The 15,595-nt window shown below is 42.0% G+C and overlaps 1 protein-coding gene across 1 annotated transcript in view; it reads left to right on the top strand.

Annotated features, from left to right (window-relative positions):
• ITFG1 (integrin alpha FG-GAP repeat containing 1) overlaps positions 1-15,595 on the top strand; it is a 138,299-nt gene that overhangs the window by 53,580 nt on the left and 69,124 nt on the right. The window contains exon 10 of the mRNA XM_061594577.1: positions 1,994-2,166. Coding sequence (XP_061450561.1) covers positions 1,994-2,166 — 173 coding nt within the window. The remainder of the gene's footprint in view (positions 1-1,993; positions 2,167-15,595) is intronic.

Raw genomic sequence — 15,595 nt, 5'->3', positions numbered from 1 at the left:
ATTGTTGCAATCTTATTTGTATTCCAAGTATCAGCACAAGCTGTATTTGAGGCTTCTGTTTGTAAACTAATTTCCCAAGGAAAGGGGTAGGGGAGTGAAAGCCCAGCAGAACAGTTCTGATTTCTATCAAGTAGCTCCTTTATGCTTTCAGTATTTTAGCGGATACAATTGAACCCCTCTTTCTAGTGATCATCATGCCATCTATAAGGTATTTAGGAATTGTGTATGAATGATCTATCCACTACTGATTTATTGCTAGTATTTTTTTTTCTGTGTAAATTTTTCTGAGTGATGTAAAATCACTATTTGAACTTGATTGTTCTGTCTTAAACCAGTGGGGGGATTGTACAAATGACTGTCTCAGGCAACAATAATGTTTGAATATTTTCTGTCGAGCAGAAATTAGCGTTAACAAATCTATCATTGTTTTGTTTCACACAGTTCCCTTGAGGCAACCGTCTCTCTTCCTCATCTTGTCATAGTCTTTTCAAAAACCTGGCAGTCTGCTAAAACACCCAGATCCGTAAAGCACAAAGTTTACAAATTCTAGGAAAAGCAGACATTATGTGTGTGCGTGTGTGTCTGTGCATCTGACAGAGAGAATGAGATACTGTCTTACTTCTATTGCCTTTTAATTCTTTTCATAAGCAATTGTAGCTACTATATGTGTGAGTAGAGGGAACTCATCCATTTCCGATAGTGGCAATGCCTTCCTTATCAAGACGGCCATGATGCTGGACTCTTGTGGCGATCACTTGCCATTCTAGTCAGGTGTGGGTGGGATCAGCAGCTGAATTTCATGGACAGAACAGTCCTATAGGATTCGGGGCATACCAGAAGAGAAATCCAGGGAAAGAGAGACTGACAGCCTTGGGGTCACCACGGAGGAAGTCTTCCATGGGCTCTCTATGTGCAGCTGGTTGGTTGAGGAAGACCATCCAGGAAAAAATTCAGGCAGGAGATTCTTGTTCGCCAAGGCCTCTCTCTCCCTGTCTTTCCAAATCAAATATTGCAATGTTTTTGTCTCTGCTCTGAACAAGTGTGTGTGCTCATTGATATTTGTCTTCTGTACTGATTTTAAAATTGATCTATCGGTCAGTTTTAACCCTGTTTATCCTATTTCAGTGGAAAGATGGTCTAGAAACATTATAAACAATCTCTCCCCTTCAAGGAAAGTTATGCTATCTACTAGATGCCTTTAGCTAAAGAATTGGTTTAGCTCAATAAATGTGGCTCCTCTGTTCATCGTCTCATTCTCTCTGCCACCCATTGTGTCCTCCAGCAACTGTTTTTCAGCCCCCTACTCTTGCTTGTTCTCCCTAACCCTCCTGTCTCCCCCCCCATCTGCACACATGCCCTTCCAACAATGAGCACTGTAAAGTTTCTCCAGAGCTTCCTCTGTCGTTTGCTTCTTCTGACAATCTTCCCACACAGAAGCTGGACTGCAAATGCAGGCCGCATATTTTTCCCTGCACTTTTCAAATTATTTATTTATTAAATATATACCCTGCCTTCCCTCCCAGAAGGACAAACCACTAAAAACATGTATAAAACATCTTAAAAATGAAACATCTTTTTTTGGGGGGGGGGGGGAGAAAAACCTTAAAAACCTCTTAAAGACAATTCCAACACCGATGCAGACTGGGATGTGGTCCGCATTTTAGAATGCTTGTGAGCAGTGCATACTGTCACACCAACTCAGCCAGTAAGTGTCAGAGGCTCCATCACCACGAGTACAATACCGTATTGATAGAATGATACTTGTTGTCCAGTCATATGTGGTCCCAGGGTAAAGTCTGAAAGCAAGTGAGGCTGCCACTTTGCTGCTCAGCAGGTCTGCGTCAGGTCAGTGCCTGGAGGGTGACCACCTGGCAACCGCATGTATGGCACCTTGGGTATCATGATGGAAAAAAGGTTGGATTTAACATAACGAAAATAAATAAATATGTGTTCAATAAATCCTGACGCCTTGCCTTGTCTTCCTTGTTCACAGTGGTTTCCAGTGTTGCAAAACTTCACATACAAAGGCACTGTATGGGGCTTTGTTCCATATACAAATGATCCAGCTCAAACCAACTTTTCTGTTCCAATCACCCTTCACATTGGAGATTATAACATGGATGGCTATCCAGATGCACTTGCCATACTGAAAAATACATCAGGAAGGTACAGTGTTTTCAGTAAAGTATTTCCAAGTGTTTCTTCTACTTGGCGTAAGTGTGTATGAAATTATTCTCACCTTGAAATATCGTGGGCCTGAATAGAAGCTGAATCCTTTTTTCTAAAAAAGATGTGCCTGAATGGTATAAGAATAGATCTATTCATCTGTATTAAGCAGCCCTTTTTACTATTTTCTGCTGCTTAGCAGGATGTTACAAGTGGCAGTCTAGGAAGAGAAGTGCATTGTGCAGAGATGCAGCCTGGGTAAAAAATGTGTGAAGGAGCATTAAGAGGGTTTTTTTTCCTCCTTCCTTATTAAACCTATTGTTCTAACTAGTATGTAACTATTAAGATCAGCAGAGGGGGCCTCTTGATAGTTCCATTGCGCTCAGAAGTTGTGGGGGAGGGATAGCCCAGGAGAGGGCATTTATTGTGGTGGCTCCTAGTCTGTAAAATTCCCTCCCACAGAGGTGTATCTGGAACCTACTTTATATAGTTTCTGTCATATGCTGAAGATTCACCTCTTTATCCTGTCCTTGACACCTGAGAGTTATGTTTAAAGGACCCACCCTATTTCTTGTGACTGTGATTTGTTTTAAATTGTTTTTAATATTGAATTTTAAATTGTTATAACTGGCCCTGGGACCTTATGGTGAAGGGTGGGTAAGAAATCAAATAGATGATGGTGGTGGTGATTAAAGCACTGGATTAAAAACAAAACAGTTCTCCATGATGGTGCCTACTTGTGGAATGATCTCCCCGTGGAGATGTGACAAGCTCCTACTGTGATTATTTCTTCCAACAATTGAAAATGTACCTTTTTACCCAGGCATTTTCCTGACCGCTAATACCAGTTCCCACTCTTCCTGCTTACTGTGACTGCTATTTTAACGTCGTTTTATTGAACTGGTTTTATTGTGGTGTTTTGTTTGTGACCTGCATTGGTGTTTCTTCTCAAAATGAGAGGTGGTATATAAATTATTTAAATATATCTGGAGCGAAATTCTTCAGAAGTTGTATTTAAAGATGTATCGTTTCTAACTTTGCTTTTGTTTGCCGCCCTGGACTCCTACTGGGAGGAAGGGCAGGATATAAATCTAATAAATAAATAAATATTCTATGATGGCTTGCAGAAGCCTTTGGCAAACTGGGTGCCCTCCAGAAGTTCCAGACTCCCATCATGCCTAACCATTGGCCATGCTGGCTGAGGTGGATGGGAGTAGTGATTCAGAACATCTGGAGGGCCCCACATGGTGAAAGGCTGTTTTGCAGGATTAGGAATATGCTGTGGGCTCATATGGTCCCTTCCTTCCTGCTTCCTTCACTGTCATGTGCTGATTTAATCCTCCACATTTGAAACAGAAGACTTTCAAATGCAGTCTGTGATAGGGCATGATGTTGTTCTGAAAGTGAGCTAAAAGTCAAAACGCCAACTGGTCATGCACAAGGTAACTCTTTGAATCTTATCCAGAAATATTGTTATCTTTCTGTCTGCTGCAACACTTCAGAACCATTCGACTAATCTGCACAAGTGTTTCATTTGAACATCAGTGGCATCAGAGCTTGGAAAAGTTACTTTTTTGAACTACAACTCCCATCAGCCCAATCCAGTGGCCATGCTGGCTGGGGCTGATGGGAGTTGTAGTTTAAAAAAGTAACTTTTCCAAGCTCTGAGTGGCATACAGGCAATATTGGTGCTCCATTTTGCAGTCTTCTCATCCCCTCTAGCATGTAGCTGCCTGTCCATAGACTGCCAGACCTTCTGTGTCATCATAGATTTATGGCAGTCACAGGGACTTTGTGCTCTCTGACTGCCCAACGTTTCTCATAACACTAGAACTCAGGGAGATCCAGTGAAGCTGAATGTTGGAAGATTCAGGACAGACAAAAGTACTTCTTCACACAGCGCATAGTTAAATTATGAAATTTGCTACCACAAGAGGTAGTGATAGCCACCAACTTTGATGGTTGTAAAAGCGGATTACACAAATTCATGGGGGATAGGACTATCAACAGCTACTAGCCACAATGGCTGTGTTCTGCCTCCACTCTCAGAGGCAGTATGTTCCTGTATGTCTGTTGCTGGGAATCACAACTGGGAAGAGTGTTGTTGTGCTCAGGTCCTATTTTGGGGCTTCCAATAGGCATTGAATGAGAACAGGATGCTGAACTAGATGGCCTGTTGGTGTTATCCAGAAAGCTCTTCTTATGTTCTTATACCCAGCCACTTAGTGATGTAACAGCTGATTAGTCACTGATTTCCTGATAAGAGGCACAGTACACAGGGTCTGAGCATGTGGGTTTCATTGGTGTACTATAGGTGTAATTTGTCTATTAAAGCACGTGTCAACGTCCAGCCACTTCAATAATGATCCGAGTCAGCTGACGCTTCTCTAAAAGCATTTTGCTGATCTCTCAAAGATGATGCTCCTCTCTTCCCCCCACCCCCACCCTTAGCCAACTAGAAAGGAAAAATGTTGGTTCTGCTTCTAGGCCATTGTCTCCCCCTTTTATTTTGATGTCAAGGTTGACAAGTGGATGCAGCCTTTTTACCCTGGAGGATCTTGGTTCGTGGTCGTAGTAGCAAATGTGCACCGTCAGTTCCGTTTTTGCCCAAGGCAGCTCCTCTCCCCTCAAGCAGTTGTTGACCCATTTTATTTTGATGGATGCACTATAGATGCATTTTCTGGTAGCTGTCATACACATTTCTGCTCAGCCATCAGCCCTCCATCAAAACTGCCAGTCATGACCTGCAGCCGCTTCCCACCCCTGCCCCTTTACATTGCCATGTACAAATATCTGGATAAATTATGTTGTGGTAGTGCATAGCCTGGAGCTGCTGTGCAACACCAAGAAAGCATGCTGGAAACAGGAACATTTCTGTGGTTGCATACAAAATACTTACAGGATACATATTTCATCTATTGTAGGATGTTTAATCAGAGTAGACTAACTTAATCCTATTTTTGAAAGCTAATTTAAGGCAAAGGTTGGTTGGTTGGTTGGTTTTTGATTGGTTGGTTGGTTAAATTTATATCCCGCCTTTCCTCCCAGTAGGAGCCCAGGGTGGTTTAAAGTAGCACAGGTGACAAAAATAAATAAATTCAACATTTACATAGCTCTTGACCATTTTAAAAATGAGTTCTTAAAAATAATCAAAAGATATGATTAAAAAACAAAGCTGATAATTAACAAAAGTAGAGAATGAAAGAAGATTAGAACCATCAATAGAAAAATAGTGCAGGAGAGGACAGCCTGAAAAGTAATGTTTGCACTAATTACTGAATTAGGTGGGAAGATTATAGTCCACCAGATCTCCTAGCACCTCCTGGGGTTCTTGCAAGTGATGCTAGGCTAGGCGACTTCTCGCTGATATAGGCCTGGGTGAGATATCATGTTAAACCGTAGTTAAAAATAAATGATGGTTTAACATGCACAAGCAGCATGCCGGTATTTGCACCCACTTTGCTCCTCCCCGCTTCTGCTATTGTCATGCTGCGGAGGAAACAACTCATGAGCAATAAGCCAAGAACAAACTATGGCTTCCACTCATGGTTTGTTTGGAGGGAAATAAACCACAACTGCTGATTCATACATAACTAAACATCAACCTCTGATGTGTTTCTGTCCTGGAGCGAAGCAGGGACTTATGAGCAGCATGCACCAGTGCACTACTCATTCACCTTTGAACACATGTCCAAACCAGACCGTAGCAAGGCACCTCCATTCTTTAGCAAGAGAGCACATGCAGAAGGGCAGCACAGATTAGCAATGCCAAAACTGTTTAGAGAACCAGAGTAGGCAATACTGAGCTAGACAAACCAATGGTTTGACTCCATATAAGGTAGTTTCCTATGTTCCTATGAGTATGTGCTGTTGTCTTATAGATATAAAGCACATTGGTGGACCAAAGAAAAAAAGATTTGGAAAAATAAAATTAAGGACACCATGCAAAACATAGAAAGCTGCCTTTATACTGATCTGGTTCACACAAAGCAGTAAGCCGAACTATAGTTTACCAGGACTGAGCAAGCGTGCTACTGCACACAACTCAAATCACACTCACTTCTTCTTGCTGTGTCATACAAACAAGCCAAGAGTAAATCCTGGTCCTTCCTGCCTTAGCTGTTTTCATGCCCGGAGTCAGAGGGCTCATCCAGATGGCAGCTTTCCATATTTCAATCAGAAATATGGAGAATATTAAACATGCTGGTACTTTCTCATTAAGTTTTCTTCCCACTGTGTATGGGAAGTCGATCATGTGGACTTCACAATGCTAGTCCAACCCTCCAGCCCTTGTTACTGGTGTGGAAAATTGGAGATTGAATGAGCTGAAACTCATGAACATGCTGAAATTTAGGGACTGGAAACTTTGAAACATTACAGCAAGCCATCTGGGCATGAACATAATATATAAATTACCCAATGAACTATCTTTGCCTTCTACCATCTTGAAGATGTAATACTGAGAAGTAACTACATAATGGCTGAAAGTGTGAGCTGGAAAGTTCCAGGATTGAATCTTGCCCCAGAAATAAATTCAGTGTGGCACTCTTCTCTCAGCCTCAGGCCTACATCTGCAGTATGGGAATAATAATAGTGGCCTATTTTTAAAGCACTGTTGCATGGATTACTGAGATAATTTCTATAAAACTCTTTGGATGGTTGACATGTGAAATGTAAGTAGTAATTTGGGGTAATACTGCCAAAATCATTCAGGCTGATCTTAAATTTCCTTTGTTAGAGCATTTTTACCCTGCTCTTTAGCCAGAAATGCTCCCTGAATGGCTTACATAAAATCAATATAAAAAAGAAGACAAGTTCCTGCCCTAAAAGAAATAGCATCAAAGAAAAAAGGGGGTGAGGAGGGAGGAAGAAAATAAGCACACTCAGGCAGCCATTTTTATTAGCTCTTATACTGGTTCTTAAATTCTCAAATGGTATTATGGACCTGTAATATTACACAGATATTGTGTAGTTCCAGATCTGTAATGCAACTTGAGTACAGGCTTCGGTTTCAGAGCACGTGCAGAGTTCCTCGCAGAAGAAATGATCTGCGAAAGCATTCATCCCTTGCGAAGCCTCTCCAGTCACCTAATTTTTACAGTAGAAAGAGTTTTTTAAAATAGCCATATCCCCAAAATATGCAGAGCTTGATAGATTAAGCTCCCTCAACATCCTGACTATACCAAGATGCAAACTGGGGGACAGTGATGAGAACAAGGATAGTCCCTATCAATATTTAAATCAAATACACATAGGTCAAGTATCACAACCCAACTCTTGCACATAGAGAGCACATTTGTTTTTTCACCTCTGTCAGTAATCCAAGGCTTCATATCTCATCAAGACAAAATCTTCTCCCGCACACACACACACACACACCAAGCAGCTTTTGTCATATTTCAGTGGCCAGCCAAACTAGCACTCTAGCGTCACACCACTGTTTAGTTTGGAAATGGGTGAGGAATCCTCAAAGACTTGTTAATACTTTGACAATCCCCGAAAATCCCCATTTTAAAAGCTGTGTAAATGCAGATTACAGTGGCAGACATGAAATGTAATCCATAATAAAGGGGAAATGCAAAATGCATGTGTTTGAGCAAAGAATTTTGTTCAGTCACTTTAAAGTTTTAGTGATGTCTAATAGCTAACAGTAGAATACAGTAGGGTTCCTGTGCTGAGCGTTTTAAAAATTAAGGATAGAAGATGCCTTAATATGGGAATCCTCCAAGTAAGCAGTTCACTTGTGTTTTTTTAATGTATTACATTGATACCCTGTGTTTTCAACTGAGGTTCTCTCCCAAAGCAACTGGCAATTAAAACCCACAAAAAGGTACAATATATTAGGGATATGTTGGGAGTGTTTCTGGCATTCTCTTTTGGTCCCTGGAAATGGATGACGACTTAATCCAGGTTCTAGGGTGAATGGACAGAAGGAGTTGCAGAGGCTGGTTCAGGGCTAGACAGAGTAAAGATGTCAGTCCAAAGAGGAATTTATTTGATGTTCATGAATGAATCTATCTGATCTAGCAAGTTCGTCTTTCTAATTTTTAAATACTGAGCATCTAGTTGTGGGGGGACTAACAAACAACCAAAAATCAATGGACATTGGTCCCAAGTCTATTGATTTCAGTGGGTCTGAGTTCGATTATGACAGTCAGATACCCATGGTGAGCCCCTGCTGTGTTATTAGTGGTAGTCTTTGAATTTCCCCTAATCTAAGGGACAATTGATTGTCGATTCCAAAATAGTGGGATAGTGTCCACAGAGGAGCTGATAACTAACATGAATTCAAATAGTGTTGGGAGCAATGCCAGAAAGGGAGAGTAAATTCTAAGGTTCAGAATGAGACCTATATTATGAATAAATAATGCAATTGGTGTATCTCTTAAGTAGGCTCCATCAGCTTATATCAGTGCAAGACAGAATGGCTTTTCCAGAAGATTTTTTTTTTAAATGGCTTTATTTTTAAGACCATTCTTGAGCTGGCTCAAAAATAGCACCCAGCCGCAGTGTGATATCCCATACCCTCATAATGGTTTGGAGAAAAGGTTCTCTGCGGGGATTATAAATCTTACTGCTTTTTCTTCTTTTAACATCAGAGGCAGGATAATTCCTGCAATGCTAGTTTGCCCAGTAGGAAGCACCCAGCCAGCGAGGAGAATTTCTAAAAGCAATTTAATAAAAGGTTCCTAAAATAGCAGGGCCACATATTAGGGAAGTGTGTCGCTTTTCTGTTGCTTTAACTTTTTCAAAACTAGTGTTAACTGAGTGTTCAGTATTGTGGTATGGCCTTGTCGCCACCAGGCCTTGTCTGCCAGTTAAGATCTGTTTCCAAGGTGCGGGCACCTGGAGTTGGGATTCCGAAACAGATCTTAACAGGCAGACAGCTTCATATGGGAGATGACAGTCCTTTAGTTGCCCAGGAGTTAGCCCACTGTTAGCTATAAAATGAGACAACTGTAACACTTAGGAACGCATGGGAAGCTGCCTTATACTGAGTCAAGCCATTGGTCCATTTAACTCAGTATTGTCTTCACTGACTGGCAACAGCTCTCCAGCGTTGCAGACTGGGTTCTCTTCAGCCCTACCTGGAGATGCCAGGGACTAAACTTTCTGTATGCAAGGCAGACACCTTACTGCTGAGCTCAGGCCCTTCCCCTTAACATGAAAATTTAAATGAAATAACAAGCGGTCAGCATATTAATAGCTGCACTGCTCAAGTTGACTTGCCTGTTTCTTATGCCACGTCCCTTGTATTTCATAACTAAACAGAACAGGTAGGCATCCTCCTCTTGTGCTCTATTAACTGGTGAAACATGTTTGGAGGCTTGGGCAAAGTATGAAAAATAATAAACTTGGGTGAGGATGGATTTCGCTAGTACTTCAGTGTATACCTGCTGTCATTCTCCTTTCCCAGGGCCACTGCTGAACTATCTGAGGGTGCAGCATGTGCAAATAAGCAAATACTCGCATGCACCATGCCACAGTTGTTCCTCCTTCCTTACTATCCTCTATAATTCTGCCTCCCCAAACCCGCTCTTCTGGAGTGCAAACTTTATGTTGTAAAGGCAGCATTACGGAATCCAAGAAGGCTCATTTCCTACAAAGCTAGCATTCTCCTATACCGTTATATTTTTAAGACCAGCAACACTACAATAATATATAGTGACAACAGCTTTTCAAAAAGGCTGGTGTCTTTTACTGTGCTAATTGTTGATTTGTTGAGCCAGCTTTCAATTGACTGAGTATGTTTCAGCAGACCGTTTTCTTGAAAATTGGTGGCCTTCATTTAGGCGTTAGCTTGATTCTTATTGACTTCATAAGCAATTATTGAACATGGCTTTTGATTAAAAAGCTGCTGTTGAAAGTGATTTAATTGATCTGAACTCAGCTCTCTCCTATGGCCCGTTGCTATGTACAGGAAGGGTTAGTTCCAATTAGGCTTCATAGAAGTAAATCTCATCTTAATTATTTCTAATAATGTGTGGGAGGCACTCTCATGCAGACAGGAGAAAAATTGGTAGTAAAATTTGCTCTGTGTTGTAGTAGACCTCATCCAAGCAGTGTGTGTGTGTGTTGTGTGTGTGTGTAAGGAGCAGGGTGTTTTAAACAGCTACAGGCTATATTAATGTATTTGATCTTTTCAGGAATTCCAAAAATGGCAACATCCTTTGGAAAAATTAAACAGCTCTCCAGAAAGCCAACATTGGCCATTTTAAGGCTATTTTCTCCTGCTCCTTTTTCAGTATTGCATCAGTCAAAATGCCATTTAAAATAAACAAGTTGAAATCTGATCAGCACTGGGGAAGATCCAGATGTAAAGCAAGCACTAAGATAGATTGCATCTGAGTATTGCTAGCTTTAGTTGTTTGTGGTTTTAAATCCTAGAAGCCTCATGGGTTTTTCATTGAGGTGAAAACTATCTAACCTGGAAGAGAAATGTACATTTTCCATCAAGTTTCACATGAGAAGGGATCCCTCTGTCTCAGTAGTTCGCATAGCACTGCACTCTTTAATCTAAGTTGATTAACCGTTAAATAAAATAAAGCATTCATAATGCATGCTTCCAGATGCAGGTTATGGCATCTTCTTAGCAAGTAAGCATATTCTATAGATGAAGCACAAAAGACTGAGAATAATGTTTTTCTGTTACAAATTCTAGACTTCTTGCCATGCATCTATAAAATATATTTACCTTCCTTACTGGGCCACCGTTTACTTCAGCAAGCACAGAATTCTAGATAAGAAAATTGCTCTGCATTGGCACTTCTTGACTTATTCAGAAAGTGTGAACATAAAAACACTCATAATTCTAGTTTCTTGCAGAAAATATACGCTTCTAGTGTGTCCTCCTTTTAACTAAAAATGAGTTTGGAACTAATGGTCACCTAAAGCATTTTAGAAAACAAACACTGAATCCAAAGAACCATTTTCAGTCTAATGTATGGAACCGCTGTATAAAATGCAAAGGAAATGTTGCTGGCAGTGTCAAAAGGTGATTTTCATATTAGTCTTAAAATTGTTACATGCCAAGGCTCAGATTAAGTGAAGTTTTGTAGGAAGAATATGTAATAAATCTATTATCAGCAGTCACACTGACTGCTATGAGAGGTTTCTGGAGAAGAGTAGCAAGGATGATCCAGGGAAGATACTTACGCGTGCTTACAAGAAGATGCGTGCACCCTTTTTTTCTTTGGTTTTTACCTTGGCAGTCCAGCAACAGAAAGGTGGTGTGGTGGTGGTTGTAATAGTAATAACAACAGCCAGCCACCCTTCATTGTGAGGTCCTAAGATGGGCTGCAACAGTTTAAAATCATAATTAAAATCAACTTAAAATCACAACATCATAGAAAACAGGGTGAGTCCTACAAGAAAAAAGATTAATTATAATAATTAATCTACTTCAGATATCATGTAGCCACCTCCTTGCTGATGCAAGACATCCACAGCTAGAGCATCCGTGCTCTAAAAACCTTTCACCACCTTCCAAGGAAGTCTAGTCCACTGCTGAGCAGCTTGTACTGCCAAGAAGATCAGTCAAAATTACCTTTCTCTAATAACAACTAAAAATAAAAGCATCATCTGGATTTTTATTAAAAGTGAACTCCATAATCTGGGAGCTAAATAAACAAACTGGCATTTAACTCTTTCCTCACCCTTCCCATAAGATTAAAATTGGTGTACAGGAGGATGGGAGGGTTATTGAAGCTAAAAGAATAATGGGGGAAATCCAAGGATGCTTGGGGATTTGGCATACATGATCTTCGGGATCAAGAAGCCAGTGTGGTATGATGATTAGGGTGTTGGACTATGACCTGGGAGGCCAGAGTTCAAGTCTGTGCTCAGCCGTGAAGTTCACTAGCTGACCTTGGGCCAGTCACTATCTCTCAGCCTAACCTGTCTTGTATGGTTATCGTGAGCATTAAAAACCGCAAAGTAGGGTGGGGGAGGCCTCTTCTCCTGGGGAATGCTGTTGGTCAGAAGGTGGTTTTCTGGTGCCAGGCCACTGGGATTGACCTTTTAAGTTTGCAGTAGGGGAACTGGTGGTGAGCAGGGCCCCCTCAGGCTTCTTAGCCTTGTGGGTTGCACGGCTTTCTTAGATAGAAACTTGGAAGGGAACACAAGGCTACGGGTTTCTCTGGACCCCTGGCTGCAAAAGAGTACAAAATAATGAAAAGCAAAGCTATGGAAGGAGAGCTTGGAGAGAGGATCAGAGGGTGAACAAAACTAACTGACCAAAATATGACCACAGGTTTCTACCTGCTTCTCTCAAAGGTTTGCTAACCTAAGGGAGGGGCATTCCTGGATCAAAAGAGGGAGAAGGGTATTTAGAGTGCCAAGTTTTCCCTCCATGAATGACAGGTGCAAAAAGTATTCAGTGTAAGAGGGATTTCATGCACACATTCTCAGTAGATGTTCCTAACCTTGACGGATGCTATGTGTTTGCCAGTGTTTGCAGTGTCTTAGCATGACATTTTCCTGCACCAGGCTCTTGTATAGACCATTAGCGGAAATGCCTTGGATGACTTGATTGTGGCAGGACATAGGCGGGAGGGCATCTTCATCTCCCACATTTCTCACGCCTCTTTGCCTGATGAGTAAGAGTTACAGGGTGATTTTTGTCCTGATTCCCTAAGTCTCAGTTTAGTTCACTTTCCCAGATGAAGTGGGGTTTAGCACTGGTGCCCTCCAGGATATAAATTTAATAAATAAATAAGAAGTGAGACACACTTAAAACTGCAGCAACACCAAACTCTTTAGAAGCAGCCCCACCATACATGCCTCCAGCAAATTGGATCAGAGAAAAAAATGTTGCTGGCACCACTCAAGATTGGCCAACACCATTCATTTCGTTTTCCCTCAACTCTGACAATGTAATCTGGGGTCTTCATTCAGCAGCCTCCTCCTGTAGCACTGGTACCCAGCTTGCCTCTCTGACTGAGATACTTAACGTGACTCCCAGCTAAAACTTGAGACTTCTTCCATCCTCTCTCACTTGCTATTTATTTATTATTATTATTTATTTAATTGCATTTCTAAACTGCCCTATAGCTAACAGCTCCCAGGGCGGTGTACAACACGATAAAACCACAATATTTAAAATACAAGCAAGTGTGTATTGCGCATACAATTATAAAACATATTTAAAAACAGAGTAAAAGAAAATAAACATAAGATTAAATTAAAATAAAAAGCTTAAAATGCCTGGGTGAAGAGGTGGGTTTTTACCTGGCGCTGAAAAGATGACAAAGAAGGCACCAGGCGTATCTCATCTGGGAGGGCATTCCATAATTCAGGGGCCACCACCGAAAAGGCCCTAGATCTTGTTACTGTTCTCCGGGCCTCTGTATGAGTTGGGACCCGGAGAAGGGCCTTAGACGTCGAGTGGAGTGAACAGGTAGGAACATAGCTAGAGAGGCGTTCCATCAGATATTGCGGTCCAGTGCCGTTAAGGGCTTTATAGGTAAGGACCAACACTTTGAATCTGGCCCGGAAACATATTGGAAGCCAGTGCAGTTGGGCCAGAATAGGTGTTATGTGGTCGAATTTCTTCGTCCCAGTAAGAACTCTGGCCGCAGCATTCTGCACTAGCTGAAGTTTCCGAATCATTTTCAAAGGTAACCCTATGTAGACAGCATTACAGTAATCCAATCTAGAGGTTACCAGAGCGTGAATAACTGAGGCTAGGTTCTCCCTGTCCAGATAGGGTCGTAGTTGGGCTACCAGCCGAAGCTGGTAGAACGCATTTCGTGCCACCGAGGCTACTTGGGCCTCGAGTGACAGAAGCGGATCTAATAAGATCCCCAAACTATGGACCTGTTCCTTTAGGGGGAGTGTAACCCCATCTAGGGCAGGTCTGACATCAACCATCTGAGCAGAGGCCCCCCCGACCAACAGCATCTCAGTCTTGTCAGGATTGAGTTTCAGTTTGTTAGCTCTCATCCAGTCCATTATCGCGGCCAGGCAGCGGTTCAGTACAGCAACAGCCTCATCTGAAGAAGATGAGAAGGAGAAATAGAGCTGCGTATCATCAGCATATTGCTGGAAACGCACTCCAAAACTCCTGATGACCTCGCCCAGCGGCTTCATATAGATATTAAAAAGCATGGGGGACAGAACTGAGCCCTGCGGGACCCCATATTGTAGCACCCAAGGACTCGAGTAATGTTCCCCAAGCATCACCTTCTGGAGACGATTCCCAAGATAGGAGCACAGCCACCGCCAAGCAGTGCCTCCAACTCCTAAATCCGCGAGGCGCCCCAGTAGGATACCATGGTCGATGGTATCAAAAGCCGCCGAGAGATCGAGGAGAATCAACAGAGTTACACTCCCTCTGTCTTTCTCCCGACAGAGGTCATCATACAGGGCGACCAAGGCTGTTTCTGTACCAAACCCCGTCCGAAAGCCGGATTGAAATGGATCCAGATAATCAGTTTCATCCAAAAGGGCCTGGAGTTGGCGAGCGACCACACGCTCTAGAACCTTGCCCAGAAACACTACTTTGCCTGCTGGTCTAGACAGACTTTATGCTGCAGGCTGCAACTAAAGAAAACAGTGCTCTAGATGAACGTAGACCTGTTAGCCCTTTGACTGCCACTTTCCCAAGGATTGTGCATCAGACATACACAATCCTACCCAGCTGCTGATGTGGCAGCGTTGATCCTAAAAGAGTAAACATCTGAATTCTTTAGGGACACACCCAGAGAAGAAAGCACAGGGTGTTAAACAGGCATTAATTAAAATATAGGAAGAGGATTGTGATCTTGGTGGATTAAGTTTGGCCCCTGACAGTTCAGGCAAAAGGCAAGGCAGGACATGGTGGCATGTAGTGATTATGGGCAGATGATACAATATGGATGATATGTGGCCCACATGTGGCATGTGGCACATCTGCGCTGTTCCTCATAGACCTGTGTTATTTAGTGCTACAGAACAAAAACTGTGCAGAACCTGTTCCAAATGCAGTTCAGGCTACACATTGGCCACTTGCTTCTGAAGCAGGACCAAAATGAGCTTGCACGTCCAGTCTAAAAACTTCTCCCTAAACATAACTAATTGTTTGTGATAGAAACATACTGGGTTTTGATTATCAGCCTTTGATTAGCAACTTTTCATGCTAGCCAGTGTGGTGTAGTGGTTAAGGTGTTGGACTACAACCTAGGAGACCAGGGTTTGAAAAATCCCCAAACAGCCATGAAGCTCACTGGGTGACCTTGGGCCAGTCACTGCCTCTCAGCCTCAGAGGAAGGCAATGGTAAACCCCCTCTGAATACCGCTTACCATGAAAACCCTATTCAAAGGGTCGCCATAAGTCAGAATCAATTTGAAGGCAGTTCATTTCCATTTTTTTTCATGCTAGTTGTGTGAATATGCATAACACTTATAACTGTGTGTCTTATATCTGAAGACTGTCTTTCAAATACGTGTG

Source organism: Rhineura floridana, chromosome 13 (genome assembly GCF_030035675.1).
Source record: "Rhineura floridana isolate rRhiFlo1 chromosome 13, rRhiFlo1.hap2, whole genome shotgun sequence".
NCBI lineage: Eukaryota > Metazoa > Chordata > Lepidosauria > Squamata > Rhineuridae > Rhineura > Rhineura floridana.
This window is presented reverse-complemented; position numbering and strand designations above follow the sequence as displayed.